The sequence below is a fragment of the Blennius ocellaris genome (genome assembly GCF_963422515.1).
Source record: "Blennius ocellaris genome assembly, chromosome: 6".
Lineage (NCBI taxonomy): Eukaryota > Metazoa > Chordata > Actinopteri > Blenniiformes > Blenniidae > Blennius > Blennius ocellaris.
In genome coordinates, this window is record NC_137655.1 from 4881570 (window position 1) to 4906038 (window position 24469).

The window sequence follows — 24469 nt, forward strand, 5'->3', positions numbered from 1 at the left end:
TTATTCTACGACAATAGTCAAAGCAAATCTATGTTTGGTCTTCATCAATGTGTAATTTTTGACTATACTAAAAAAACTTTAAATTACTTAAAATATCCATAAATACAATTTACTTTCTCTCACTAACACGAGTAAAAACTTGCTCTCTGTGGGAAAATGTCACTTTCTCTCCCCAGTTTTAAATCTGAGCTGAGGCCACGTGAAAATGTCAGGCAGCGCTGGCAGCGTCTCCCTCCTCCTCCTCCTCCTCCTCCTCCTCCTCCTCCTCCTCCTCCTCCTGCTGGGCCCGCCGGGGCGTGTGAACGCCCGTCGTCCCGACGTGAGCTCAGTACCTGGCAGTCGTGGACGCCCTCGGGCGTGGTGGGGCAGCTGTGTTTGGGCGGGATCTTGATCTCGTAGGTCATGATGCTCCAGCGGTCCAGCATCTTGGTGCTGGCCCGCTCCAGCTTCTCCAGGATCTGCGGCAGCTGGGTGTCGTCGTCGCAGGACGGGCCCCAGCCCAGGACCCGGGCCAGGTCGTTGCCCGTGCCCAGAGGGAGGACGCCCAGCTGGCACTGAGGAGGCAGGGAGAGGGAGCGTCAAGACCGGGCGGGAAGGCGTTATACGTTTACCTCAGGCGACTCCACGTGAGCCACAACGGCTAAGAACACAAATGCAGATCTTTAAGACAAGTTTGTCAACCTCGCGGTCGCAGGATGTCGACCGAGTAAAAGGAAGGAAACCTCGGAGACAAACCCAGAGATTTAGGCTCCGTTTCCACGGCAACGATTTCGAGTAAAACACACAAGAAACATTTGTAGCCTTTTGGATGCTGAATATGTTGCCACTGAAGACGCAACTGCTTGAAAGGCTCCCAGGGTGGAACTTTTCAAAAATGCCCAACTCTGTATTCGTGAAAACGGAAGGGAATGCTTTGAATCCGTCTCCATGGAAACGCGGGAAATGGGCAACTTTTTTTTGAAACGTCCCAACACCGTCTCCAAGGAAACGGGGAGAAAACGCAACTTGTTAGTTTAGCGGCTGTAGTTTTAGGTGACTCTGGCGTTTTCAAAAACGTTGCCGTGGTAACGTGACGCTTCTCCGATAGGAAAACCCAAAAACAATGCGTTTTCACTTGAAAAACAGGACTTTAGTTCATAAATTAACCAATCCAAGATGGACGACGGCTCGAATGAATGTTCTTTTTTAATCTTTTAACGGCCCTCGCGTCTCCTGGAGTGAAGTGCGTGTGAACCTCCCGCCACCTCGGATCACCTGTTTGTGCAGGTTGAGCTTGTCGATCTCGGACAGGACCCATCCCACGCTGCCGTCGCCGCCGCACACCAGGATCCGGAAGTTATCGAACTTCTGAAACAGGCGCAGGCTGACGAAGACACACAGAGAAGTCTTCTGTCACTTCCGACACGCGTACAGTTCACGTACATAAAGAATGTGTGAACAGTTTCATTAATTCCCTAACATCTGGGATGCAAATAGGTCGATGTGTGACTGCCTGTTCCATAGAAAATAGAAGGATGGGCGACATTTTGGACTTTGTCATCAGTGTCTGGCCACGTGACAATAGGAAAATCTGAAATTTCTCAAATTTACAGGCTGACTGTCCTTTTCGACTTTTTGCTGTCACTGAACCCCCCCCCCCCCCCCCCCATTTGAAGCCGCTCTCCTCACCCGAGGTGCGGCCCTCCGTTGACCAGGTCGAAGACCTGAGCCGGGTTCAGGAGCTGCTTGAAGCGCCGCAGGAACTTCACGCCCTGGTTGTCGCCGCTCTTGGAGTTGACGAAGACCAGGAGCGGACTGGCACACGAGGGCGGACAGGTGGCCTTCCAGAAGCCTGCGGAGAAAGCCCCCACGCCGAGCGCACGGCTCAATCAGAGCGGCTCGCTGGGAAACAGGCCGACGCCACATTGACGGCAAATTAACCCGAGAAAACTGAAAACCGATTTATTAGGATCCGGGGGAATAATCTCGGGGGCATAAGGGAGGAAATGAACATTGTTGGAAAAGTGGCAGAACTGACCATAATCATACGTTTTTAATGATGTACAGCTTTAAAAAAAAGTGTGTGTGTGTGTGTGTGTGCGTGCGTGCGTGTGTGTGTGTGCTCCAAGATCAGTTTTTTTCATCTTAAAGCAACACATATATGCACATTGATACACGAGTGCTGCAATAGTGGGGGTGTGATGCAGCAAGTTGCTGTGCTTACAGCTTAACTTGACACGCACGCACGCACGCACGCACGCACGCACGCACGCACACACACACACACACGCACACACACGCACGGCTCCTCTCTCCAGAATCTTGTCAGGAGAAGGATGGAGACGGAGGAAGGAGGGAGTGTGAGGGGAGGAATGAGAGAGGAAGGCGGGAGGAAGGAAGGAGTGGGTATGAGGAGAGGAGGGGAGGCAGTCACGATGCTCTGGCACGTGCTCCACCCTCCAACACCCCCACCCCCCCACCCCCCCAACATCTCTGCATGTGTTTAGGCGGAGGGGGGATCCTGCATGTGAGACGGAGGAAGACAAAGAACAGTGTTTTTCCTTTTCCTTTCTCTTCCTCCATTCTTCTTGTCGTACATTTTTATTTTAACATCCACATTATTATTTATTGAAGCTACATTCTTCTTTTTTTTTCTATTTTTATCTATCACTAATTAGTGCATGCCTTTGTGTGTGTGTGTGTGTGTGTGTGTGTGTGTGTGTGTGTGTGTGTGTGTGTGTGTGTGTGTGTGTGTGTGTGTGTGTGTGTGTGTGTGTGTGAGACTGGCTCCAGCAACATTAATCCTATCACGCATGCTTTTCTGAATCTGTCTCACAGGTGCTAATCTCACACACACACACACACACACACACACACACACACACACACACACACACACACACACACACACACACACACACACACACACACACACACACACACACACACACACACACACACACACACAGGTCTCTCCTTTTTTTTTGGATCTATTTTTAGCGGGGCGTGTGTCAACCCGTCAGGTGGGACTATTTTTAAAGCTTCCTGGAACAAACGTCTCGGCCTTCACACTTGATTAACACCTTTCACGCTCCGCGGGAGTATTACTGCTCAGACCTGTTGGCAGGAGCACTGCAGATGGTTGCAGGAAAAAATAACTAGATAAATAAATTTTAAAAAATCATGATTTTAATCAGAATTTTAAAAACGCTGGTGCGTTTTCGGGTCGGTTCTCCTCAAGTGTCGCGTTTGGCTGAAACTGAGCTCCGAGTTGTGGACCGGGGGCTGCGGCAACATCGTCTGCCGTTTTCACGCTCCAGCGAGTTCACAGGAGGGGTGGGCGGCGAGAAAAGGGGACATTTAGTGCTCGCGTGAACGCTTTCAAGAGGAGTCGTCCCGACATCTGGCCAATCCGCCGCCACAGAAATGTCAAGATTGCTCACAGGCATTGAACTCTGCCTCTGCACCCCCCCCCCCCACAGGTGATTGTGAGCGTGTCGCCTACCGTCTGAGTCGATGCTGTTGAGCGCCGTCGGGGGAATGATGGAGACTTTGCATTGGCCGAGAGGACACTTGCGAGGATACAGGTCCATACAGGCTGTGTGCACCTAAAAAAACACACAAAAAAAAAAAACAGCAAATGCAAGAATTTGGTTAAAACAGTTTGAACTGGGGCTGTCAAACATAAAAAAATTGCATTTTCAGTGACTTTGAGCAGCGTTGTCATGTAAACGTAGCCCAAGATCTAAAACAGAGCACAGTAGTTCATTTAAAAACTTGACGTGAAGTTAAAAAAAAAACTCAAACTAAAGTCGACAAGGCTTTAGTTCCTGAACGTCGATATTTCAAACAAACCTGAACGTTGTTTAAAACTCGCTGATTCTGTCTTTTCTACTCTCAAGAAGCCATTTCTGCTTCACTGACATTACGAGACACCAAGAAATAGTCTTTTTGTCACCTAAAGGGCTTTGTTGAACATGTAACCCTCAAATGTTTTGCTGATCAATAAATCAATGAATGAAAAATTTCAGACATGCACAGATGAAAACAACAAACAAACATAATAAATAAATACAATAAAAAATGCAAATATATTAGAGCAAAACAAAGTGGAAAAAATAAGTGAATAAATAATAATAAACACTGAATCAATAAATTAATAATTATACAACATAATATCCGAAAAGGAGTAGAAAAAAGCTCATTAACTCCCTCTTTTGAGACACTTTTTGAATTGGGTCTCCCATTATAACGCCCATCTCTTTAAAAAAAATGTTTAGAAAGTTTATATAAAGTTGGTTGTTTATTGCTTTTTACATCATTCGTGTTGTTTGAAAAATACCAGGTCAGCGAATTTTAATATTTTGGATTTTAAGATAAACACTAAAGCCACACTGAAACTGAACTCATCACCATAATCCACACTTGCGAGGACAAAATGGGAAAAGAAGAAAAAAAAAAAATCAGAATCACTCTAGTCGGCCACACGCCACGCCACCGCGTTTGTATGACAACAAATGCTGAGTCACTGTTGGGGGGGGGGGGGGGGCTGTCATTTCCACTGACAGATGACACGTTTGCACGCCGAGTGCCTCTTGTGCAAATACGTCTCATCTTCTCCCGTTCGGTGCACGTCGGTGAAACCTTCGCTCTGCGTTTATGGCGCCGGGAATATCAGTCAGTGATCAGGCGAACCACTCAAGGTTTGACTTGACGATGAAACGTCACATTCTTGGCGTGGTTTCGCACTGCAGAACAATCCGTGAAATACATACCACAAGTGCATGTTTTGCAAAGCCTAATTCAGACAAATATTCCCCGTGCATGCTGTTGAATGTGCAGGATTTAAGCATGTCGGTGTCGTGCACAGGCGGCGGGAGTCTCACCATAGCTTTGCACCACAGGCAGCGCCAGTCCTGCAGCCTCAGGACGCTGCCGCACGTCTTGTCGCACACGGCGCACTTGGCACTGACCGGCAGGTTGCCCTCCAGCCACTGGTGAGGCATCGCGATCTGCAGATGCAAGCAGGGGCGTCAAACGTGAGCAAAACCCGGAACTCGGGATGACCTAACAAACTGTGCAAATTACGCCAAGTAATCTTGGAAGAGCTGCTGCTTTAATTAAACTTATTGTTGATGAAAAAAATGTCAACGTTGAGGTTTCATAAAGAAAAGGCGCTTCGCCTCTTTCCGCTGAAACAAAAGGGAAATAATTGACGTTGTCATTTTTTTGAAGGTTATTATGCTCATGATTTTTGCCGATCTGTCCCACGTGAGATGAGACTGACCTCAATGTGTCACCTGATCTACAATGAATATGACACCGCGAGCTCTGAGAACATTTAGCTTCAGTCATTGTCGAAAAGTGGCATCAAAATCGGTTAACAAAAAAAAAAAAAAACTTCACAATGACTTTAATGTTTTTGTGATTTCTTATTCTATACGTGTTCTTAATGAAGTCAAAGTCTTCTGACAACAAAACGTGTCGCAGGACATGAACGTTTTTGTGAAAATGGTCCAGTTCCAGTTTTATGCGACGTTGACAAACGAAGCGACCGAAAACTTTTTGAATCCAATCTCCATGGAATCAAGAGAAAACGCGTCTTTTTGAGAACACTACGACTCTGCCTCCGTGGAAACGGGAGAAAACTCAACTTTTTGAGATTGCTACAAATCAGTCTCCGTGGAAACGAGACCAAATGCTACTTTTTGAGAATGCTCCGTCTCCGTGGAAACAGGAGAAAACTCCACTTCTTGTTGACTGTAACAAATCCGTCTCTTCGTAAATGAGACAAAACGCAACTTTCGGAAAACGCCATGACTTACCCGTAATAAAATACCTCCCAGGCACATGTGCAAGCAGATCGCGATACGCGAACTACATCCGCGGAGACATTTGTTATCAAAATGTTCAACGCAACGCAAAGCTTTTCTGAAACCAAAACGATGCGTTGTCACTTGAAACGTGTAGGAACGAATCCAGGAACTTACCCCGTCCTCATCCTCAATGATGTCCTTCCCTATGGAGGCCAGCGTGGTCCATTTACAGTTGTTGGTGGCCCTGACGGCGCAGCGTTTGTGGGCTTTGAATTTGCACACTGAAAAAACAAGGGGGGAAAAATATATATATATATATTTTTATGACATATTGTGAGAAACATCAAGTTTAATTCGTTTGAGAACAAAATACAACAACACAACCTTCTCGCTATTTCTTCAAATTATTCTAAGTGTGAAATAAACTTGGATCAACGATTCCCAACAGTAGAAGACACGCATTTTGTGAATTTACGTGACAGTGGTGCTCTGAAAACACAGCGTTTCTAAACGCCCGGGCTCCATTCCCGTGTAAATGGCCGCAAACGATACTTTCTGGAAACATCGCCATGGAAACACAAATGAAACTACAAATGCATGATGCATTTTCACTTGAGGCGGCGCCTCCTGTGTGCGGACAATTAAAAAAAAAAAAGAAAAAAGAAGAAGAAACCATTAATTACTAAGACGGAGCCACTTTCGGGGTAAATTGTGCATGAAGCCTCGTGTGTTTCCGCACACTAAGAATAGCGGACAGTGATGCATGATTCAGCAACGGACACACCCGGGAAAAGTACACAGATGTAATAAATCACGCTCTAATTAGATGTCAGCAGGCGTAATTACTAACCTCGCTAAAAAAAAAAAAAAAAAAAACCCAACCTGTCCCTCATTTGCATATTTCCACGTATTTATCCAGATTTAGACTCATCTGGACTTCTGAGTGAACATTTCACTCGCGATCCACATTCCCTACATGTTTCGGCGGCATCACTTTGTCGGCAGGTGAAAGTCAAACCCGGCTTAATGTAATCGGCTGTAACCCCCGGCAACCGAGCGGGCGCACGGGGACAAAGCGGACCACCCGCACTGTTTCACTCGGCACGTGAAGCCACAAATTTAACGTGGAGCCTGGCCCCGATTGGTTAACGTCAGTGAAGCGCCGCTGATGAAAAAAAAAGAGTTGGAAACATTCATCGTGGCTGATTCCCTGATAAATCAGAGCTTTTGAGGATCATGGTACGAGTACAGCAATGTGATTTCCCCCAAAAATGTAAGTAAACTAGACCTACACTCGGTAGAGCGCAGACCTTCGCCAATGCCATTTATTTGCGGAACTGAGTTAGCGTCGCCGGCGAGATAGCCGTTAGCTCATATCGTTGCGTAATTTCATGTTTCCAGTCCAGGTAGCAGCAGAGCCAGCACGACTCTTTGAAGCGCTCGGGGTATTATTACCCATCAAACTCAGCTTGAAGTACACGGAAATACAAAGAGCTAGCGGGGCGCTGGCGTGACGGCCTCACCAGCACGACTGTCTTTCTCCGTATGTTTGGAGGATTACATAAGCAATGACCCCCGGCTGCTATTTAGAATTCCCCATGTCTTAATTTACCCAGGGTACAGCGTGACGAGATCTTGAGAGTAACGGCATATTTCTGCACCTCACATGTGAAAGAACAGAGGCGAAGTGACACCTTTTTCTTTTCTTTTTTTGTGCGCTTAATTTAGGCTGGTATAAAGAGTCAGCGACAGGCAAAGGAGATCATAATGAGCACCATCTGCATATCCTCTCGCTCTAATTTTTTTTGCTAACGTTCCCCAGTGACGGCGTGCGTGCGGGTCCCTCGGCCCAGGTATGTGCGCGAACATGTGCGCCGCCGCATACGTGTGAAGGCAGTGAGAGCCTCTCCACTCCGGGCTCATTATCCCTGACAATGATGCCCTCTCGTATTCAAAGCAGGAGGCAAAGGAGACGGAGAGAGAGACGGAGAGAGAGAGAGAGAGAGAGAGAGAGAGAGAGAGAGAGAGAGAGAGACTGAATCATCAGTGTGGCATCAAGTGTTGGGAATAAACCGTCGTCAGGTTACTGAAACGCCACTATTTTTAGCAGGAACATGCTGATAACTGATGACCGTTATGAAATTAATACGATTTCTTTTTTTTTGGTTTTAAGTGAGCAAACGTCCAGATCAGGGGTGCTCAATACGTCGATCGCAAAGGTAGCAATAGTAGATCGCATGACATTAGAAAAAAAAATAGACGCTGGTGTAATGAAACTAATTTACCTTTCCGAATTACGAGTACAATCGAACGCAGCATCAGATGACGGCTGAGTTTTTCTGACCTTCAGGTCACGGCACACGTGCAAACGACGACGCTAAGTGTGGCGAAGCTAACAAGCTAGTCAGCGAGTTAGCGCAAATTTGAAGCCCTCGCTTTTTTTCTTTTAAACTCGAGAAAGCTTTGGTCAGCAAACATGAGTGGGGGGGAGCTGTGACGAAAACGTATCACTTTCATGAGGAATGGGAGGGGGACTTTTTTTTCACAATGTCATTTTCGAAGTGGGTTTGTCTCGTCTGCCAGTCGACCGTCGCAATACCAAAGAAGGGTCGTCAGAGTAAACTCAGGTAATTACAAAGAATGTTCATAGTTAATTATGTTGTGTTGCACAATATTGGCTCATACGGTTTTGCAAGGTACATCATTATACATTGTACATGTAAAGAATCCTCGATATATTTGAAAATAAATATATGTTTTGCATTTTTGTAGTGGGTAGATCACGTCGACTTGATGATTTTTTATAAGTAGCTCGCATGCTGAAAAAGTGTGGCCCCCCCTGGTCCAGATTATAGAGCATCTCTCTCCACTAACGTCCAGATTATAGCACATCTTCCTCCTCTAACTGATGTAACTTCATCTGAACTTAATGAGTGAATCCCCCCCCCCCCACCCCCCCACATCTTTTCAATCTGTGGAAGTGTCTCTGGGCGGAACCCACGCTGCTCCCAATGGAGGACGATCACCTCGGTTGTGTGAATGGATGAGTGTGACTGACGGTGTAAAGTGATTCAACACTAAAGCAGTGAAAAAAAACAAAAAAAAACAAAAAAATGCACCATTTAAGTGAATAAACACCATGTACCCTCTTCTGGACGTCCACTGTTTCACAATTAGTTGTAAAAAAAAAAGATACCGGAGAACAAATCAGGGCGTGTGCTAATGTTTTGTTTTGCTCCGACTCGTCTAACGACGCCTGACGGATGATTTGCTGTCCAGACAGACGGCGGAGAGCCGGGGGGGGGAGGGGGGGAAGACAATAAGCAGAGGGTCTCTATTAGGCTCCGAGGGAAACCGGCCGGACGGTTTTACAGCAATCAGCGCAGCTTAAATTTCTTTTCGATTTTCTGCAGAGGACAGTCGGCATGGATCGATTTATGCTACCGAGGCCACACACACACACACACACACACACACACACACACACACACACACACACACACACCACACACACACACACACACACACACACACACACACACAGACAACTCTTCTGTCTCTCCGTCTCAATTTCCCCCCGCGAGCAGAGACGATCGCAGTCCGAGACACCGTGTTTTCTTTCAGTCTGACTGACGAACGGCTCGGCCATTAACAGGCGGCCGTATCGCGTCTTCTGATATTCTCTTAATGTTCTGCTAATGCCCTCTAACAGCGTTTAGCGGTGGACAAGATTGAAACATCGATTGTTGCTCCCGGATATGACTTTGACTTAGTTTGTAGTATATCTGTGCGGACTGCCTAATGACATGATTGCGTATGAGCGAGGGTGGGGGGGGGGGGGGGGGGGGTGACTGGAAAAACAGGTTCCCGAGAGTGCAGACATTATTCATGAGTCCTCTTAAGTGCCTCGTCTGAGTGCCGGAGAAGGAGGCGAGCGCACAATCCCCCGTCTGTCCGTACATCTTCCCAAAGAAATGCTCATGCTATATTTACAGCTCGCTCTTGTTTCTTGCTCAGCGCCGCTCGCATTAAGCACGTTAATGTCAGTGCGTCTGCTTCCCGGGACACACCGAGACACTTGATCGACGTGTATGGTACAGTGGATGTTAAAGTTTTAAAAGTCACCATTGTTGGCCGTGTTGCATAAAGAGCATTTGTCGGTACACGATATGGCGACGTCTTCTCAATACAGGAAGAAGAATGAGGCCATTGTGATAATGATAGCGTCTCAGTACACCATCTAGTGGTACATAGAGGTATTACAAGAGAGGCTGTCCTTGCATGAGCTTCGGTTCTCTTGATATTTTCGCCCCGTATCCACGTCGACGGCGTCAAAAGTGTTTTCAAAAAAGTTCCACCTTGAGAAACGTTTTCAAAAAGCTTCGGTGACTCCCGAGCACCGTTGCCATGTCAACGGGCCCTCAATCACACCAAACAAGTTTCCGGAAAATACGCTCACGCCTTCACGCGGCTCATTTTTTTTTCTTCACTTCAGATCACTCTGCAAGTTTGTTGCCAAAATAGCGTGACTCACGCAGCTTACAATAGCGACTTAATGGTAAATATACTGGAGTGAAATCAACCACAATTAGCGTTCATTGTCGGGCTTTAAATAGCCTCGTGCGTGCGGCGTTGCTTACCTTCGCAGGAGAGGCCGTGGGAGGTGACCCCAGACAAGCTGTCTTTACAGACGTTGCAAAAGGTGGGCCGTGCATGGGAGCAGGCGTACCAGTTGTGCATCCCTGAGAAATGTTCCACATTAAACTGTGCAGTCTGGCAAAGGAGAGGTTAAAATAGGTTGGCAGCACTGGGTACGAGACAATACATCATCATGATGACAGCAGAATGTACAAGGTTGTGTCGTTTCCGACCAACGTATCGACTCTCGCCACCACTTCCATGCTCACTCCACTCAAATCTGTTGAATCACGACTCTCGGGGGGGGGGGGGTTATAACAACACGCCACTTCCACCCTCCGGGTTTATTGCTCTCGCTCTCGCAGCAAACTTGGGGGATGAAAACCCTGCATGACGCGCATCAGGACTCCACGGGGGGGGGGGGGCGAAATCACCCACTTTGTGAAAGTGCGACTCTTGATTTCCCGAAGAGCTCCGTCTGATTGCCGAGCCCGTACGGAGCGAGCCCACTGTGGAGCTCATTAGGACGGCGTACTGTACCGACGTGAGCGTTTCGTCTGCAGTCGGCGGACGGCGTTCGTGTTCCGTAGGGGAGAATTCGTAACAGGTGCCTGCAAACCTGGGACAGTTGGGTTCTTTGTGCGGACAAGGAAGAAGGAACCTTTGATGGAATACTATTGTGTTGCTATCCTGACACTGTGCCTGTGAGTGCGTTGTTGTTGTTGTTGTTGTTATTGTGACACACTGTGGGGTTGCTGCTGCACTGCGGTGCAGAAAAAGGGGGTGAGGGATGGGGTCTTATATAAGATTTCCCCTCTCAAATCAAAGCCACTTAGATGCGGCGCTGCTTCCTCCTCCCCCCCCCCCCCCCCCACCCCCCCCCTAAGAAAAAAACCCCCGCCGCGGTCAGCACAAACCCTGGGATTTACAGTCCTCAAACACTTTTCTGCCGCCCGAGGAAGAGCCTGGAGCGTTTTCGAGATAGCGATCGACAAACGAGGCTCGTAGGCGAAGGTGTTTTCTTTACTCCAGCTGTGGAGTTGTAAGCACCTGTTCTCGGCACGTGTGGGTCCGAGCCTCTTCTTTTTTTTTTTCGGGCTCCAAAGTTCTGGGAATGCCCGCCTGTCTTCAGCGGTGTGACACTTTAGCGCTCGCGCAAAAAAAAAAACGAGCATCTCCAAAAGAGGATACGCCTAATCTGGGATCTATTGTTGCTGCGGCACTACCTCTTAACAAGAGTGCTGGATCTCTTCCCCGTCTCCCTGCCGCACACACTCTCACACACACACACACTCTGATTTTCACGTTCCCGGTCAGCACGAATTGTAGGAATTCCGTCCTCTTACCTCGTAATGCTCCCGGGACTGGACGGACTTCAGCGAACTGATCCAGTCCTCCATCTCTTTCCTGTTCTCGGCGCAGAGGATGAGCCGGCGGAACGGAGTGATCACCTGGCGGGAGACGGGAGGCGGGAGGTGAGAAGGCGTGGGATGAACGATGAGGGGCAAACGAGAGGCAGAGCGAGAGAGCGAGCAGGAGGAGGCGGAGGAGGAGGAGGAGGAGGAAGAGGGGAGGGGGTAAAGTGTTTCCAGCGTTTGCTTCTCGTCAGCCTGCGGTGCCACTGAGAGGAGAGAGCGACTGTTTCTGTCTTTAAGGGAGGGGAAGGACGAGAAGCCCCCTCCCTCTCGCTCCTTCTCTACCTCCCTCCCTCTCTCTCGCTCTCTCTCTCTCTCTCGCTCATTAACTCCAGCTCACTCACACCTTCTTGACTTTTCCTTCATCCCAACCTTCTCTTTCTCTTTTCCCCCCCCTTCATGCGGCTTTGAGGCAGATATGTGCTGACAGGCGAAGTGCCTGGGTGAAGGCTAAGAGCCTCCTCCACCCCTCCACCCCTCCACCCCCTCCCCTCTGTCCTCTGCATGTGTGTTTAAAAGGACAGTCCCTGTAGATAACCCCGCAGACTTACAGTGCCCTGTCAACACCCCATCACTTATTAATGCCCCCACCGCCCTCTCCTCTTTCCCTCCGTCTCTTTCTAGTCATCGCTGCTCGACACTGTTGAGAAGAGCGAGGCTGAAAACGACCATGAGACGGTATCGCACTCATAAATAAACATGACCCTGATTTTTTTCACTGGAACTGGGAAAACGCAGCCGATCCCGGAGAGAGAGCGAGAGAGAGAGAGAGAGAGAGAGAGAGAGAGAGAGAGAGAGAGAGAGAGAGAGAGAGAGAGAGAGAGAGAGAGAGAGAGAGAGAGAGACGCACACAAATCGCCCACACTAACTTGAAAGTCACCAATTCACTTCACAACTGACCCAAACATAGGGAGGAAGAACATGCAAACTCCACAGGGGGAAAAAAAAAAAATGGCAGCCACAAGCCTGGAATTCTAAGTCACAAAGGCTCCAGAGAACATACAAACCCACTGCTTAACAATCTTGCGACCGTAGATTTCAGATGGACTCTTCACCGTAATCTGATTCATCGTACATCCAGCTGCTGCTGTGAAAAATCTATTCTTCTTTTAATCACACCCATTCCGCCAATAATGGGTTCATTGCATAAACGTGGAAGGAGGCAATTTGTACGGACCAAACCGATCAACAGCGAGGCAAAAAAATAAAAAAAAACAGACTTCTGCAGGAAAATAAATGCAAGTCTTCTTCCTCCTCCTCCTCCTCCTCCTCCTCCTCCTCCTCTTCCTCCCTCTATCTGTCTGATCACAGGCCTGTTGGGACGAGCAGCACCCGAGGCTTTAACAAGGTGTGGTAAACAGCAGGTGCACGACAGACACCCACGACACCTCGTTCGTGTGTGTGTGTGTGTGTGTGTGTGTGTGTGTGTGTGTGTGTGTGTGTGTGTGTGTTTGATCGCCTGCAGCTCCGCTGTTCTTTGTACATTAAGGCTACAGTTGCTGGCGAACCATCTGCTTTACAGACTCGTGTTGCGCACAGACACCAAACTCTGGAGCCGCTTAAGTCTGCAACATAATCACACGAGTACAGTGACACTACGTGAATGTATCTGTAGATTAAGACTTGGTTTTTTTTTTCAAATAACTTGTATTAAGCTCCATGAGGACGATTTACAGTTCCACTGAGAGTTTAAAACATTTATCGGTTGTCTACACGATTACATTTCAAGTGAAAACAGAAAAACCTCTAAAACGACAACGGCGCTCTGAGTTACCGAAAACGCAACTTTTTTTAAACGGCTTCCAAAGGTGGAACCTTTTCAACACGCTCCGACTCCATCTCCATGGAAACGGTGGGAAAAGCAATATTTTTTTGAAAACACTGCTGCTCTGCATGCATATTACAAGTGTAGTGACTCGTAGTTGTGCACATGCTCAGTAGAGACGATCAGAACAATGTCCTCTATGTGGCGTCACGACTCCCAGTCCATATTCTCCTGGGAGTTGGTGCTTTTATTTTGACAGTCAGCGAAATAACAATTCAACTTGGTCGTCTGGCGTTGTGTAAAACAGAGCTTAAGGTTTTAAAGTTCCTCGACCATCTACCAGAATCCACACGGGTAAAAATAGAACATGTAGGACCCAGTTTTAGTTGTCCTGACATATATGCCCAGCATTCATATTTCATAAAAGATACCAGGGCGTGTTGACATTTTAGCATCGCGGAAACGCTCTTTTATGGGAAATATATTTTAAATATTGAGTCGCTTTCGGTGAAAATGCATCATTTTTGCATTTTTTGATTCAGAAAAGTTTCACATTTACGCAGTAACGGTTTTGAAAACGATGCCTTTTAAGACTTGGCCCTGAAACCACACACACACACATGCTGCAGAGAACAACACGCTATGAACATTAACAATGGGAGTACATGGAGCTGTACAAGTTGCAGTACATTTCTTGTATGAACATTTGAAATAATTCATCGTGCAAACAAACAAAAATGGTAATAACGTGAAAATCGTTTTAATCTTGAGCACGTAAATGTATTTAAATATGAGTAAAGTTACATTACTGACTAACCTACAGGTCCGGAAAATGTTATTGTGGTATCGTAAGTATGTGTGTCTGCTCTTCATGCGCATTAACTTGTATTTAATTAAGATTATTCCTTCAGAGGTTATTCAACACGTTCATCGGCTGTTTATTCGTAGCCGTAAAGCAGATCCCTGCGCTCTGCAGCAGCTTCAGCGTCCGCACACTTCCCTGATCAATCCCTTTAATCACTCTTGCGATCAATCTGCCACAGGTCGGTGGAATCGATGCGCTTGGCGAAATGTCAAACGGAGGAACAGAAATCATCTCTGTGGATCCTCCAGTGTGTGCGGAAAGCTGGGAGCGAGCCGTCGCTGTCCTCTCCCTGCCCTCGCTCGTTACCGAAGACAATCACGTTAGTATTCCTCCTTTTTTTTTTTTTCTTAAGTGAAGACAACGACTCCCAAATTACTGAGAGTGTTCCGTAAGAGTGCTTTCACATGGCGGAGCAGCGAGCACTCTCTCTCGGACCGTCGCAATTTATTCAAAGTGGACAAGAACACATCTCTCTCTCTCTCTCTCGCTCTGAGTCTCTCTACCTCTACCCCCCTCTCTCTTTCTGTTGTTATTTTTTCACTATTTTTCTCTTTCAGTCCCTCTCTTCCTCTGTGTCTCTTTTTTTTACTGATGGTCTCTTTTAGTCTCCCTCTCTTTCTCTCTCTCATTTGTTTTTCTCAGCTGTTAATCACAATGCTTCTTTTCCCACCAGGAGCTGCGAGGATTAGTGTGCGCGTGCGTGTGTGTGTGTGTGTGTGTGTGTGTGTGTGTGTGTGTGTGTGTGTGTGTGTGTGTGTGTAGGTTGAATTCACATGCACATTGTCAAATTGATCCCTTTGGACATGGATCATTTTCTCTCTACTGTGTACGTGTGCGTGTGTGCGTGTGCGCGTGTGTGTGTGTGTGTGCGTGTGTGCCTGGAGACGGGTAGTGATAAGGCCGGTTGCCAGGGGAAACGGGAATGTCTGCTTCCTAAACTGGCTGGAGGCTTCCCTCAGGTCTGGAAAGCCTCTCTGGGTGACTGACCTTCAGCTGCAGTCACATCACATGCGAGCCCCGGTAATGAAGGACGACGTCTCCTCCGACCGGCACGGACCACGGCGAGAGACGAGACAACGTCGCACGGGATTGTTCAATCAATAACAAATAAACACGAGCTACTTCCTCAACCAGTTATGTGGGGAAACTTCCCTGTGGTTGTTTTGACCTGTGACAGTCTTTTAGCCATTCGTCATCAGGTCTTAAATATTACAACTGTATCTTTATACGCGATTTATTTTTTAAGCTCATTACACATGATGCCACTATAATACACTGCCACCAGCATGTTTTGTCTGAATATAAGTAAAATGAATACAAGTTTTAGTTCAAATAAGTATTTTTATCTGCTTGCGCTCTCATGAGGTTAATGTGATTTTCAGTACACCTGCTTTTCAAAAGAAACTGATTTATAAAACTAAAGATGCCGAGAAGACGAAGAACAGCTTTAGCGACCGACATGCAGACGAGTGAACAGGAAGCTAAAATGAGACATCGCTCCTCCCCCAAAAAATTTCTAAGGGAGTTTTTAAGTAATAGTAACCGATTTCAATTGATAAATGTGTTGTTTTTGCATTCCCATTACCGAAAACGCGTTTTTGTGATGGACAGACGACCAAGTTGAACTGCTGTTCTGAGTGACTGTCAAATATAAAATGACAAAGTCCCAGGAGAAGACGGACTGGGAGCCGTGACACTCTGGAGGAAACCTCGTTGTTTATCGTCCATCTACTGAGCATGTGCAGAAGAACTAGTTATTAATTAGCAGCATTTCAGGAAAGTTGTATTTTCCCACTGTTTCCATGGCCATGGAGTCGGAGCGTTTTCGAAAAAGTTCCACCTTGGGAGCTTTATTCAGAAAGTTGTTGTGTTCAGTGGCTCCAGGCACCAAAACACAACAACATTTTTTCTTTTTTCAGTTGAAAACATTGTCGTGCAAATGGAGCCTGAAGCCAATAGAGAGAGAAACAGCAACTCTGCAACAATTTTCTCCTAAATCAACAATATAAGCGCTAAGAAACTTTAGTAACTTTAGTAACAGTGTTACTATTTCCTGATCAAAGCAACATCAGCAGACGGAACGTGAGCAAGCGCAAGGAAAACCATGAAGACGGCAGCCAATGGAAGCCGGCAGCAAACCAATGCGCCGTAATAGTAATCGATTACTAGCGAGTTACTGTCGGATGCCGTGCTGTTACAGTGATGCATTTCTTCATTCGCCCGCCAGCGGCTCTGATTGGTCGGTGCTTTACAGACGAAAGTCACGCTCGGCGATAATGAGGAGCATCAGTCACCGTTTACACACGTGCTAATCGTGCAGCGCACGCACACACACACACACACACACACACACACACACGCACACACACACACACGCATCATTTAGATTCACTCCACAGTCTCGACGTGGTTTGAGGACATCTGATGGGAGTTGGCGGCGGCGGAGGCGGAGCTTGTGTCGGGAGACGGGCGCCTCACGTGGACTTCAAGGTGCTGCCTGTCTGCAGCACCATCGCACGACAACACCAGCGGGGGTCGCGGGTGAACGAAGAGATGCAGCGTGATCGATTATTCATCGATTGACGTGCGTGACTTTTTTTATTTTTTAATCGCAGGTGAAGCGGTGGGCGCTTACAGCAAAACGGGTCTATAAACCAGATTGTGGTGACATTTAGGCGTTTTGGCGACAAGCGGTTGCCGAGTGCCACGCGAGGCGACGCGAGCATGCACGTGCGGCAACAAGCATCCGCGGAGTGAGGCTGCGGCGGCGCCGAGCGGAAACCGGCCCGAGACGGAGATATTCAGCGACAAACAGACGGAGGCAGACGGAGGCAGACAGAGCGGAGGACAGCGTCGTCTCCTCCGCAGTGACTTTCATCCCTCTCTCTCTCTCTCTCTCTCTCTCTCTCTCTCTCTCTGTTGTGATGAAGCCCGGTCTCCCCCTATCGGGCTCATGAGCATTACCGAGATGCGCGTGTAGGTGAACCGCCACTCGAACACGTTACCTTTTGTTTTTTGTTTTTTTTATGTCATCCGTGTCCCGCAGTCCTACTTCCTCTCCTCCTCCTCAGAGCTCTGGGCTCGATCCCCCGCTACAGCCCCCTCCACCCCCCCCCTAACCCCCCTACCCCCCCTCACTGCTGAGGGCTGAAAACCGCAGTCAGCATCGGCGTGACATCACTCCAGGATTTCCTCCGCCGTTCTACCTTTCAGAGAATTTCCCTCATTTCAAGCTTCCCTGAGCTCATTTGCAAGACAAACACGCTTTATTTTTTTGTCTTCCTCCTTCATCTGTGCAGCGTCTTCTCCTCTCATCATCTTAGTGGGAGGATCATTGTGGCTTTTTGAAGTCATTAGCAGCGTACCCCGTTGCACACACACACACACACACACACACACACACACACACACACACACACACACACACACACACTGCAGACACACACACACGCGCGTGCACACTCTGCAGCAGCCTCACGTAATCTCATTTCTGAATATGGCAGACGTTAAGCCACGCCAGGCATTCGGCGGAGCGTTTCAAGGCGCCGCTAAAAATAGCGGCACGCTCTCCTCCAGGCACTGTTCTCCTGCCCGCCTCCTCCCCCGCCTCCTCCTCCCCGTGTCTATAAATAGCAACAACCAGGGGGAGTCATGAGACATTTATAGAGAGGACGAGCCACTACTGGCTCGTTCACTTTCTGTTTTTATCCTCCGCTCGCGATGCTCGTTTCCTCTGCACACACACACATGTGCACACACACACACACACACACGAAGCCACTCATCCTGTTACACTCTTGGATTCACAGCATCACTCATTTTCCGCGGGTGCGTGCGCTGTGACGAGCTCTGCTGGGAAAAAGCATTTAAATATCATCTCGTGCATAATGAGGGCCGACCTGCAACCTGCACAATGAAAGGCAGGAAAAGCAACAAATATTTATCCACGTTAATATAGAAGTGACACATGTAAAGGTGTTAATACGTGCCAATAATGGAATTATTATGGCTCAAATAAAAAAAGAAAAAGAAATCTGAGTACAGGTACAACTACTAACCTTTAGCTATTTGTCGATACAGAGTACTGACACTTGTAGCCTGTGATGTGTTGGCAGAATATAATTTACAGTTTGTCTTACTTTTGTCATTCTTATTATTATCGGATCTCCAAATCACTGACATTTAATGCTGTTTAATTTGCACCCGAAAGAGAAGCGTTGCAGGAAGCCGTTGAATCCGAAGGGAGCGTTTCTACGTGAAAACGTAGTTGTACAAAGAACTCATTTGAAATGAATAACAATGTTTTTTTTTTCTTTGAATAATGAAAAGCCACACAGGCGGAATGTGAAAATGAGCCCGTTCGCGTCCAGGTTGTCACAAAAGAGCGCCGGTGTCGCCCGGAGGCGAAGCACGAGCATTTTTTCATTTATTCATATTTCATACCAGATGTTTCCGAAATTTCTTCCTTGGAGGCCACAAGAATCCGTTTCAAGTGTAAATGCATAATTGTTGCGTTTTTGCATTTTGAACAACTGAACAAAACGCCATAAACATGAGCAGTGGGAGTAAAGAAGTCCAGGTTGGACTCAGACTGGACGTATATGAGCAGAAGCCAGAAGAACCCACCGGAGGGTTTTCCTAGTCTGTGTTTGATTCAAGAGGAAGAAAGAAATTAGAGCTGTGCAAAAACAGAAAAAAAAAATCGATATATTTGAATTTGTAGCTAAAATAGATTTTTGTTTCACAAATTATTGTTGCTTGTTGGTTTCAGCAGTTGCTGTTGCTCATTTGGTTGAATTCTTTGAATGACGGAGCCTCGTTCACGTTTTATTTCGAGATTGCTTACATGCATTTTTGACAATAAATCCGATGTCTGCAGTTATTTTCAACTGCATTGAAAAAATAGAAAATCAAATCAAAACTGGAATTTTTTTAGGCCAAATTCGCCCGGCCCTAAAAGAAATTGAAACTTCTCTCGACGCCCAATCAGAGGGTTGAAAAGGACTGATCAGTACCGCTCTATCCGAGTTAAGTTGAAGTGGGACGGCAGCGCCGGACGTTCAGACGCACGACAAACCAGAGAACCGAGAGAAAAACCCACAGCTGCGCAGGGAGAACATGCAAACCGAGCCTCCAATCAAAATCAGCTCAGAGACTCACCGTGAAGCTGTTGTTGACGTTCTTCGTGCTGGACTCTGCCACGCTGGCGTCCGACAGGTCCACCTCATCAAAGATAAGGGACTGTGAGGAGGAGGAGGAGGAGGAGGAAGAGGAGGCCAGAGAGATAAGAGGTACAAAAGAGAAGAAGAGAATCAGACGTCGGATTTCAGCACACGAGGTTGAGCTTCGCTTATTGTTTGACAGAGACTTATCGGGGGCCAAAGCCGAGCAGAAAATTCAACTTATTCTTAAAGAAAAGGATGCATGTCTGGAATGGGAGGAAGTGAAGCGGTGAATAAAGAGGTAAACATGAGCGGGTGAAGCTACACGGGACAATTTTCACTCGTTATTGCTGAATGATTATGATCAAATTAAGTTTGATCCATACACGCACTTGTAGGAGGCCTAACAATGATGACACGAGTGAGACTACACGGTTTAGCACACCTGCCTCACAGCAAGACGTTCCCCGCTTAATTTTATCGGGTTCGGGTGTTTCCGCTGAGACGTTTGAGCCAAATTCGATATTTTTCTGGACTCTTTAATGGGTTTTTGGAAATGAGAATGACTCATCTCCACAGAACGCAATGTTCTGCGTCCTGTTGACACAAACACATGCAATGAGTCAAGTTTGTGAAATCCGAATCGACCGAAGCCGGTTTCTGTTTGTAATATGAAGCGCTTTGGGATCAGCCCCCCCCCCTGTCCGTGTAAACGTAGCCAATTAGCTCAACACGTGTGGTCCTGGTGAAGATCGCCCCGTCGTGCACAGCTCCGACGTGGAGCAGAGGGGTTCCCTCTTCTGTTGCTCCCCCCCCGTTTCGCCCCGCGCACCCCCGACGAGAGCGGCGTGGACGGCGCGGCGGCGAGCGCGAGCCTGTGTGCGGCGCAGCGAGCTGGAGCCAGACTCCACAAACAGGAACATGATATCCTAACAGAGCTGCGATGCGTAAGCAACGCAGCTGAGCTTCTAAAGGGCCGCAGGCCAACAGCCGACTCCATCAAAGGAATGCCCTCTGACTGTGTGTGACTGTGTGCGTGAGTGTGTGTGTGTGTGTGTGTGTGTGTGTGTGTGTGTGTGTGTGTGTGTGTGTGTGTGTGTGTGTGTGTGTGTGTGTGTGTGTGTGTGTGTGTGCGTGGGAGGAGTAAGCAGGCTGCAGCAGCTGTCGGTGGGGATGCCCGGTGACTGACGCCCTCCTCAGGCCTGACTGCGGAGGAATATCAGCCAAATCTGGTTGTGTGTGTGCGTGTGTGTGTGTGTGTGTGTGTGTGTGTGTGTGTGTGTGTGTGTGTGTGTGTGTGTGTGTGTGTGTGTGTGTGTGTGTGTGCAATTCCACATATGCCTCCAAGACGTGCGTGTGAATGTGTGTGAATGGCATGCCGGCACAAATACTTCAGACTAACACACACACACACACACACACACACACACACACACACTACTCACGCTCACACACTTCCCAACCCCCCCCATGTTGGCTACTTCCTCCCGTGTGTGTGTTGGGTGTACAGTATGTGTGAGGGATTGTTTTGACACACACTCTTTCACATTCATCACGCCACCAACCCTTGTGCACGTGCACACACACACACACACACACACACACACACACACACACACACACACACACACACACACACACACACACACACACACAGCCGTCTTGAGGGAAGCTGTAATGAAAGCTGACAGTGAACGGTGGACGGAGGCGAGCGTCCAGACCCTCTGTTCCCCACAGATCCAGAGCTCAGCCTCTCAACAGCCTCCTTGCGCTCTTCCTCCTCCACTAATACCTTTTTTTAATTTTTTTATACATCAACCTTCTGCGGCCCCAATTTATCATGTGATTTGTGTCATAATCAAGCACTATTTACAATATTTTCCAAGATGCTTGAAAAGAGAGAGTAAGGGCGTGTTTCACATCCTCCTGTTTGATCCGGACCAGAGTCTCTTCAGGGAAAAAAACTGTTTTGTTGGGGGCGACGTGAAATCTCCAAAACTCTTAAAGCAGCGGGACTTTCTCTTTCGGTCAGGACCAATCAATGAGCCATGTTTCTTCTTTACTTCCTCTCTGGTCAGTGTTCGTTTCGGGCTCCAGCGCCACCCCACCTCCCAAAAACCAGTAGCTGTTGTAATTGCGTGACATTTTCCATGCGGTTCTCGACTATCCTGATGTGGAAGAACCGCTAATATTTAATGCTGTGTAATAATTTAGGCAAAGCTTGTGGCCGTCTTACTTCTGATTTGTTGCTGGGTTCGTGTCTGAGCTCTCTTAACCCCGGAAGAACCCCCGACGGGCCCGGTTGCTAGCCTATCCAGGAGGAGGCTGCTGAGATGTGGCCTCCCTGATGGATCAATGAGGAGGTCGGCCTTCTGAAGCACACGGCAACACAGCCGCCGCGGAGACACCAGAGAGGCTGGACGTGCCGGGAGGGGGGGGGGGGGGGGTGATGGGCACTTATCAATACTTACTATACTTTACAATTTGGTGCATCAAAGCATCTTAATTATTCTGCACTGTAAAAATGAGCAATGTGATGCTGGGTTACCATATTGGTATAAGATTGAATTGAATATTTTGGTCCATATGGTTTATTTTTGGGTTCCTTAAAATATGCAGATGACACACAAGTAAAGCTCACAAAAAAAGAGTCTTATTTATTTATTTCTGAGTTGGTTGCATTGTAAAAATACCACAAAAAGCAACTACTTTGTATCTATACAACTTTAATGTTTTGGAAGCAGCCAGGTAACCTGTTTAGAAATCATTCAGCAGATTTCGGAAAGACTAAAGACTTGGCGCCCGTTCACATGGCAACGGCTTGGGAGTGAAAACGCAAAACTTTGGTTGTGTTTTGGGAATCCGTTTACACAACAACACAAACGTTCAGGCTCAGTCCTGAACAGACGGCGGAAGGACTTGCACATGCCCAGTAGCCCAGTCTGTCCACTGGAATATCCATGTACACCCAGTTCAATAACAAACAACAATACCAACTTGTGGCCTTGCGTGCTAGCAATGTAGTTTTTGTGTAAATGTGCAACTTTCCTGAAACAAAAACACAAAAATGATGCGTTTTCACTTGACACGTTGCTTAAACGGGGCCTTAATATCTTTTTTTACAGTGCAACAAGACTCCTTACAGTTAGTTTAGCAAGGCGTAGCTCTACAGTTTCTACACTACGCAGCCCGACCTGCAGTTAAATCTTGAATCGAAGCAAGTGCATTCACGTCATATTCGGTTTGGGAATCGGCCGAATGTCATCGGGAGGCACTGGAGTCACGTGAGCCAATTTGACTGGACGTTTCCGTCGGGCGCTTATGACGTGAATGCAGACTACAGGTGAGTGGGTATGCTACGCGGGTCCTAGCGGTTCGGGCCGCTGCCTTGCGCTGTGCTGACCCGGATCCTCACTAGGCCCTCCTCAGATCCGCTGGCGCCCAAAGGTGGCGGGGAGCGTCGCGCGCCCGTCCAGCACACGGACAGAGCTCGCCAGCACACGCGGCTCCTGGACACCCGGCGCAGCACCCGCTCCTGCCAGCGCGCCGCGGCACTGCCGGACTTACGGCGCGCACACACACACACACATCATCATCATCACCATCATCATCCAGACGACCGAAAAAGGCCAAAGGTCAGGGTTGAAAGGGAAACAGATCGTAATCAGAGTGAAAGGGAGGGGGGGAGCAAAAGAAAAACATCACTCTTGTGAAGTAAATACTGAAAGCAAGGACGTGCACATCATGTGTCCAAATGTTTTCTAGAGGTCTACATACAGAAGAATATACCATGCGGCATCTTTTGTCTAATCAAATTACCTCTTATTTTTTAAAAAAGGCGATAAAATTGTAGAATTTACTGCAGCCCAATGAAAAATGTACAGCGGGCTGCAGTTGGGCCATGGGTTGGACAACTCTGGTGTAAATGGAACATTTTAGAGTAGACCATATAGAAGACATATCAAACTATACACTTGATGCACGTGTTAATTTTGAATTTGATGCGAGTTGAGATTATCTGAAAACTTTGAGGATCAACTTACTGGACTCCATTTGTTTATCTAAGTCAGTTAATTCACCAGCTCTTTTGTGAACATTTTACATTTGACCCAGTCATAGACTAGAATTTGGAATGAATTTATAGAAAATACGTCAACCAGATAGATTAAAATTTTTTATCTTTTTGTTCATTTAATCTTTATATAAAGACTGGAGCGAAGGACCGTGGACTTCAGTCCCGACTCTGTCCATAAGTACCAGCTGACACCATATAAAGCTCACTAATTAACACACTATATCACCAGGGTTGCTAGGCAACTAGCAGAGGCTCCTGTAAATTAAAGGTTTCAGTCAGTGGTGTCGTCCAGATTATTGTATCGTCGGTATAATGTGATGAGTCCACCGCCGGCTCACACATACTGATTTTACAAGGGACCCAAAGAGGTTGAAAGATACTCCTAAACTGACTTCAGAGAGCTCTACATTTTGATCCTGCACTCCATCATGGGTGTACATTTGGGAATTTTAGGATAAGTGAGTAACACAAAGCCATGCATTTCGTTGTGATGAATCTTTACGTATAGCTCCTGCTGTTGTCGGATGATGCAGTCACTCAGTGTAAAAGGAAAAATCTACCAACATTTGTACGTCAGAACTTGAACTGTGTTAATTGGTGGGGAGAGGAGTGAATCATGTCAAACTGTGTCAGCAGCCAGATTGCATCACGTCAGTTATATATCATCCATTTAGATGAAATGATGTATTAGTGTTGAGTGCTGAAAGTAGAAGAACGGATGTTCACTGAGAGAGGAAGACTTGCAGCAACTCTG

The 24469-nt window shown here is 47.3% G+C and overlaps 1 protein-coding gene across 1 annotated transcript in view; it reads right to left on the bottom strand.

Moving 5' to 3' along the window:
• dgkh (diacylglycerol kinase, eta) overlaps nt 1-24469 on the bottom strand; it is a gene marked incomplete at its 5' end in the record, with an annotated part of 63584 nt that overhangs the window by 20441 nt on the left and 18674 nt on the right. The window contains 10 exons of the mRNA XM_080498390.1: nt 333-554; nt 1255-1363; nt 1669-1831; nt 3485-3587; nt 4866-4991; nt 5970-6076; nt 10436-10568; nt 11780-11884; nt 19639-19719; nt 23044-23202. Coding sequence (XP_080354516.1) covers nt 333-554; nt 1255-1363; nt 1669-1831; nt 3485-3587; nt 4866-4991; nt 5970-6076; nt 10436-10568; nt 11780-11884; nt 19639-19719; nt 23044-23202 — 1308 coding nt within the window. The remainder of the gene's footprint in view (nt 1-332; nt 555-1254; nt 1364-1668; nt 1832-3484; nt 3588-4865; nt 4992-5969; nt 6077-10435; nt 10569-11779; nt 11885-19638; nt 19720-23043; nt 23203-24469) is intronic.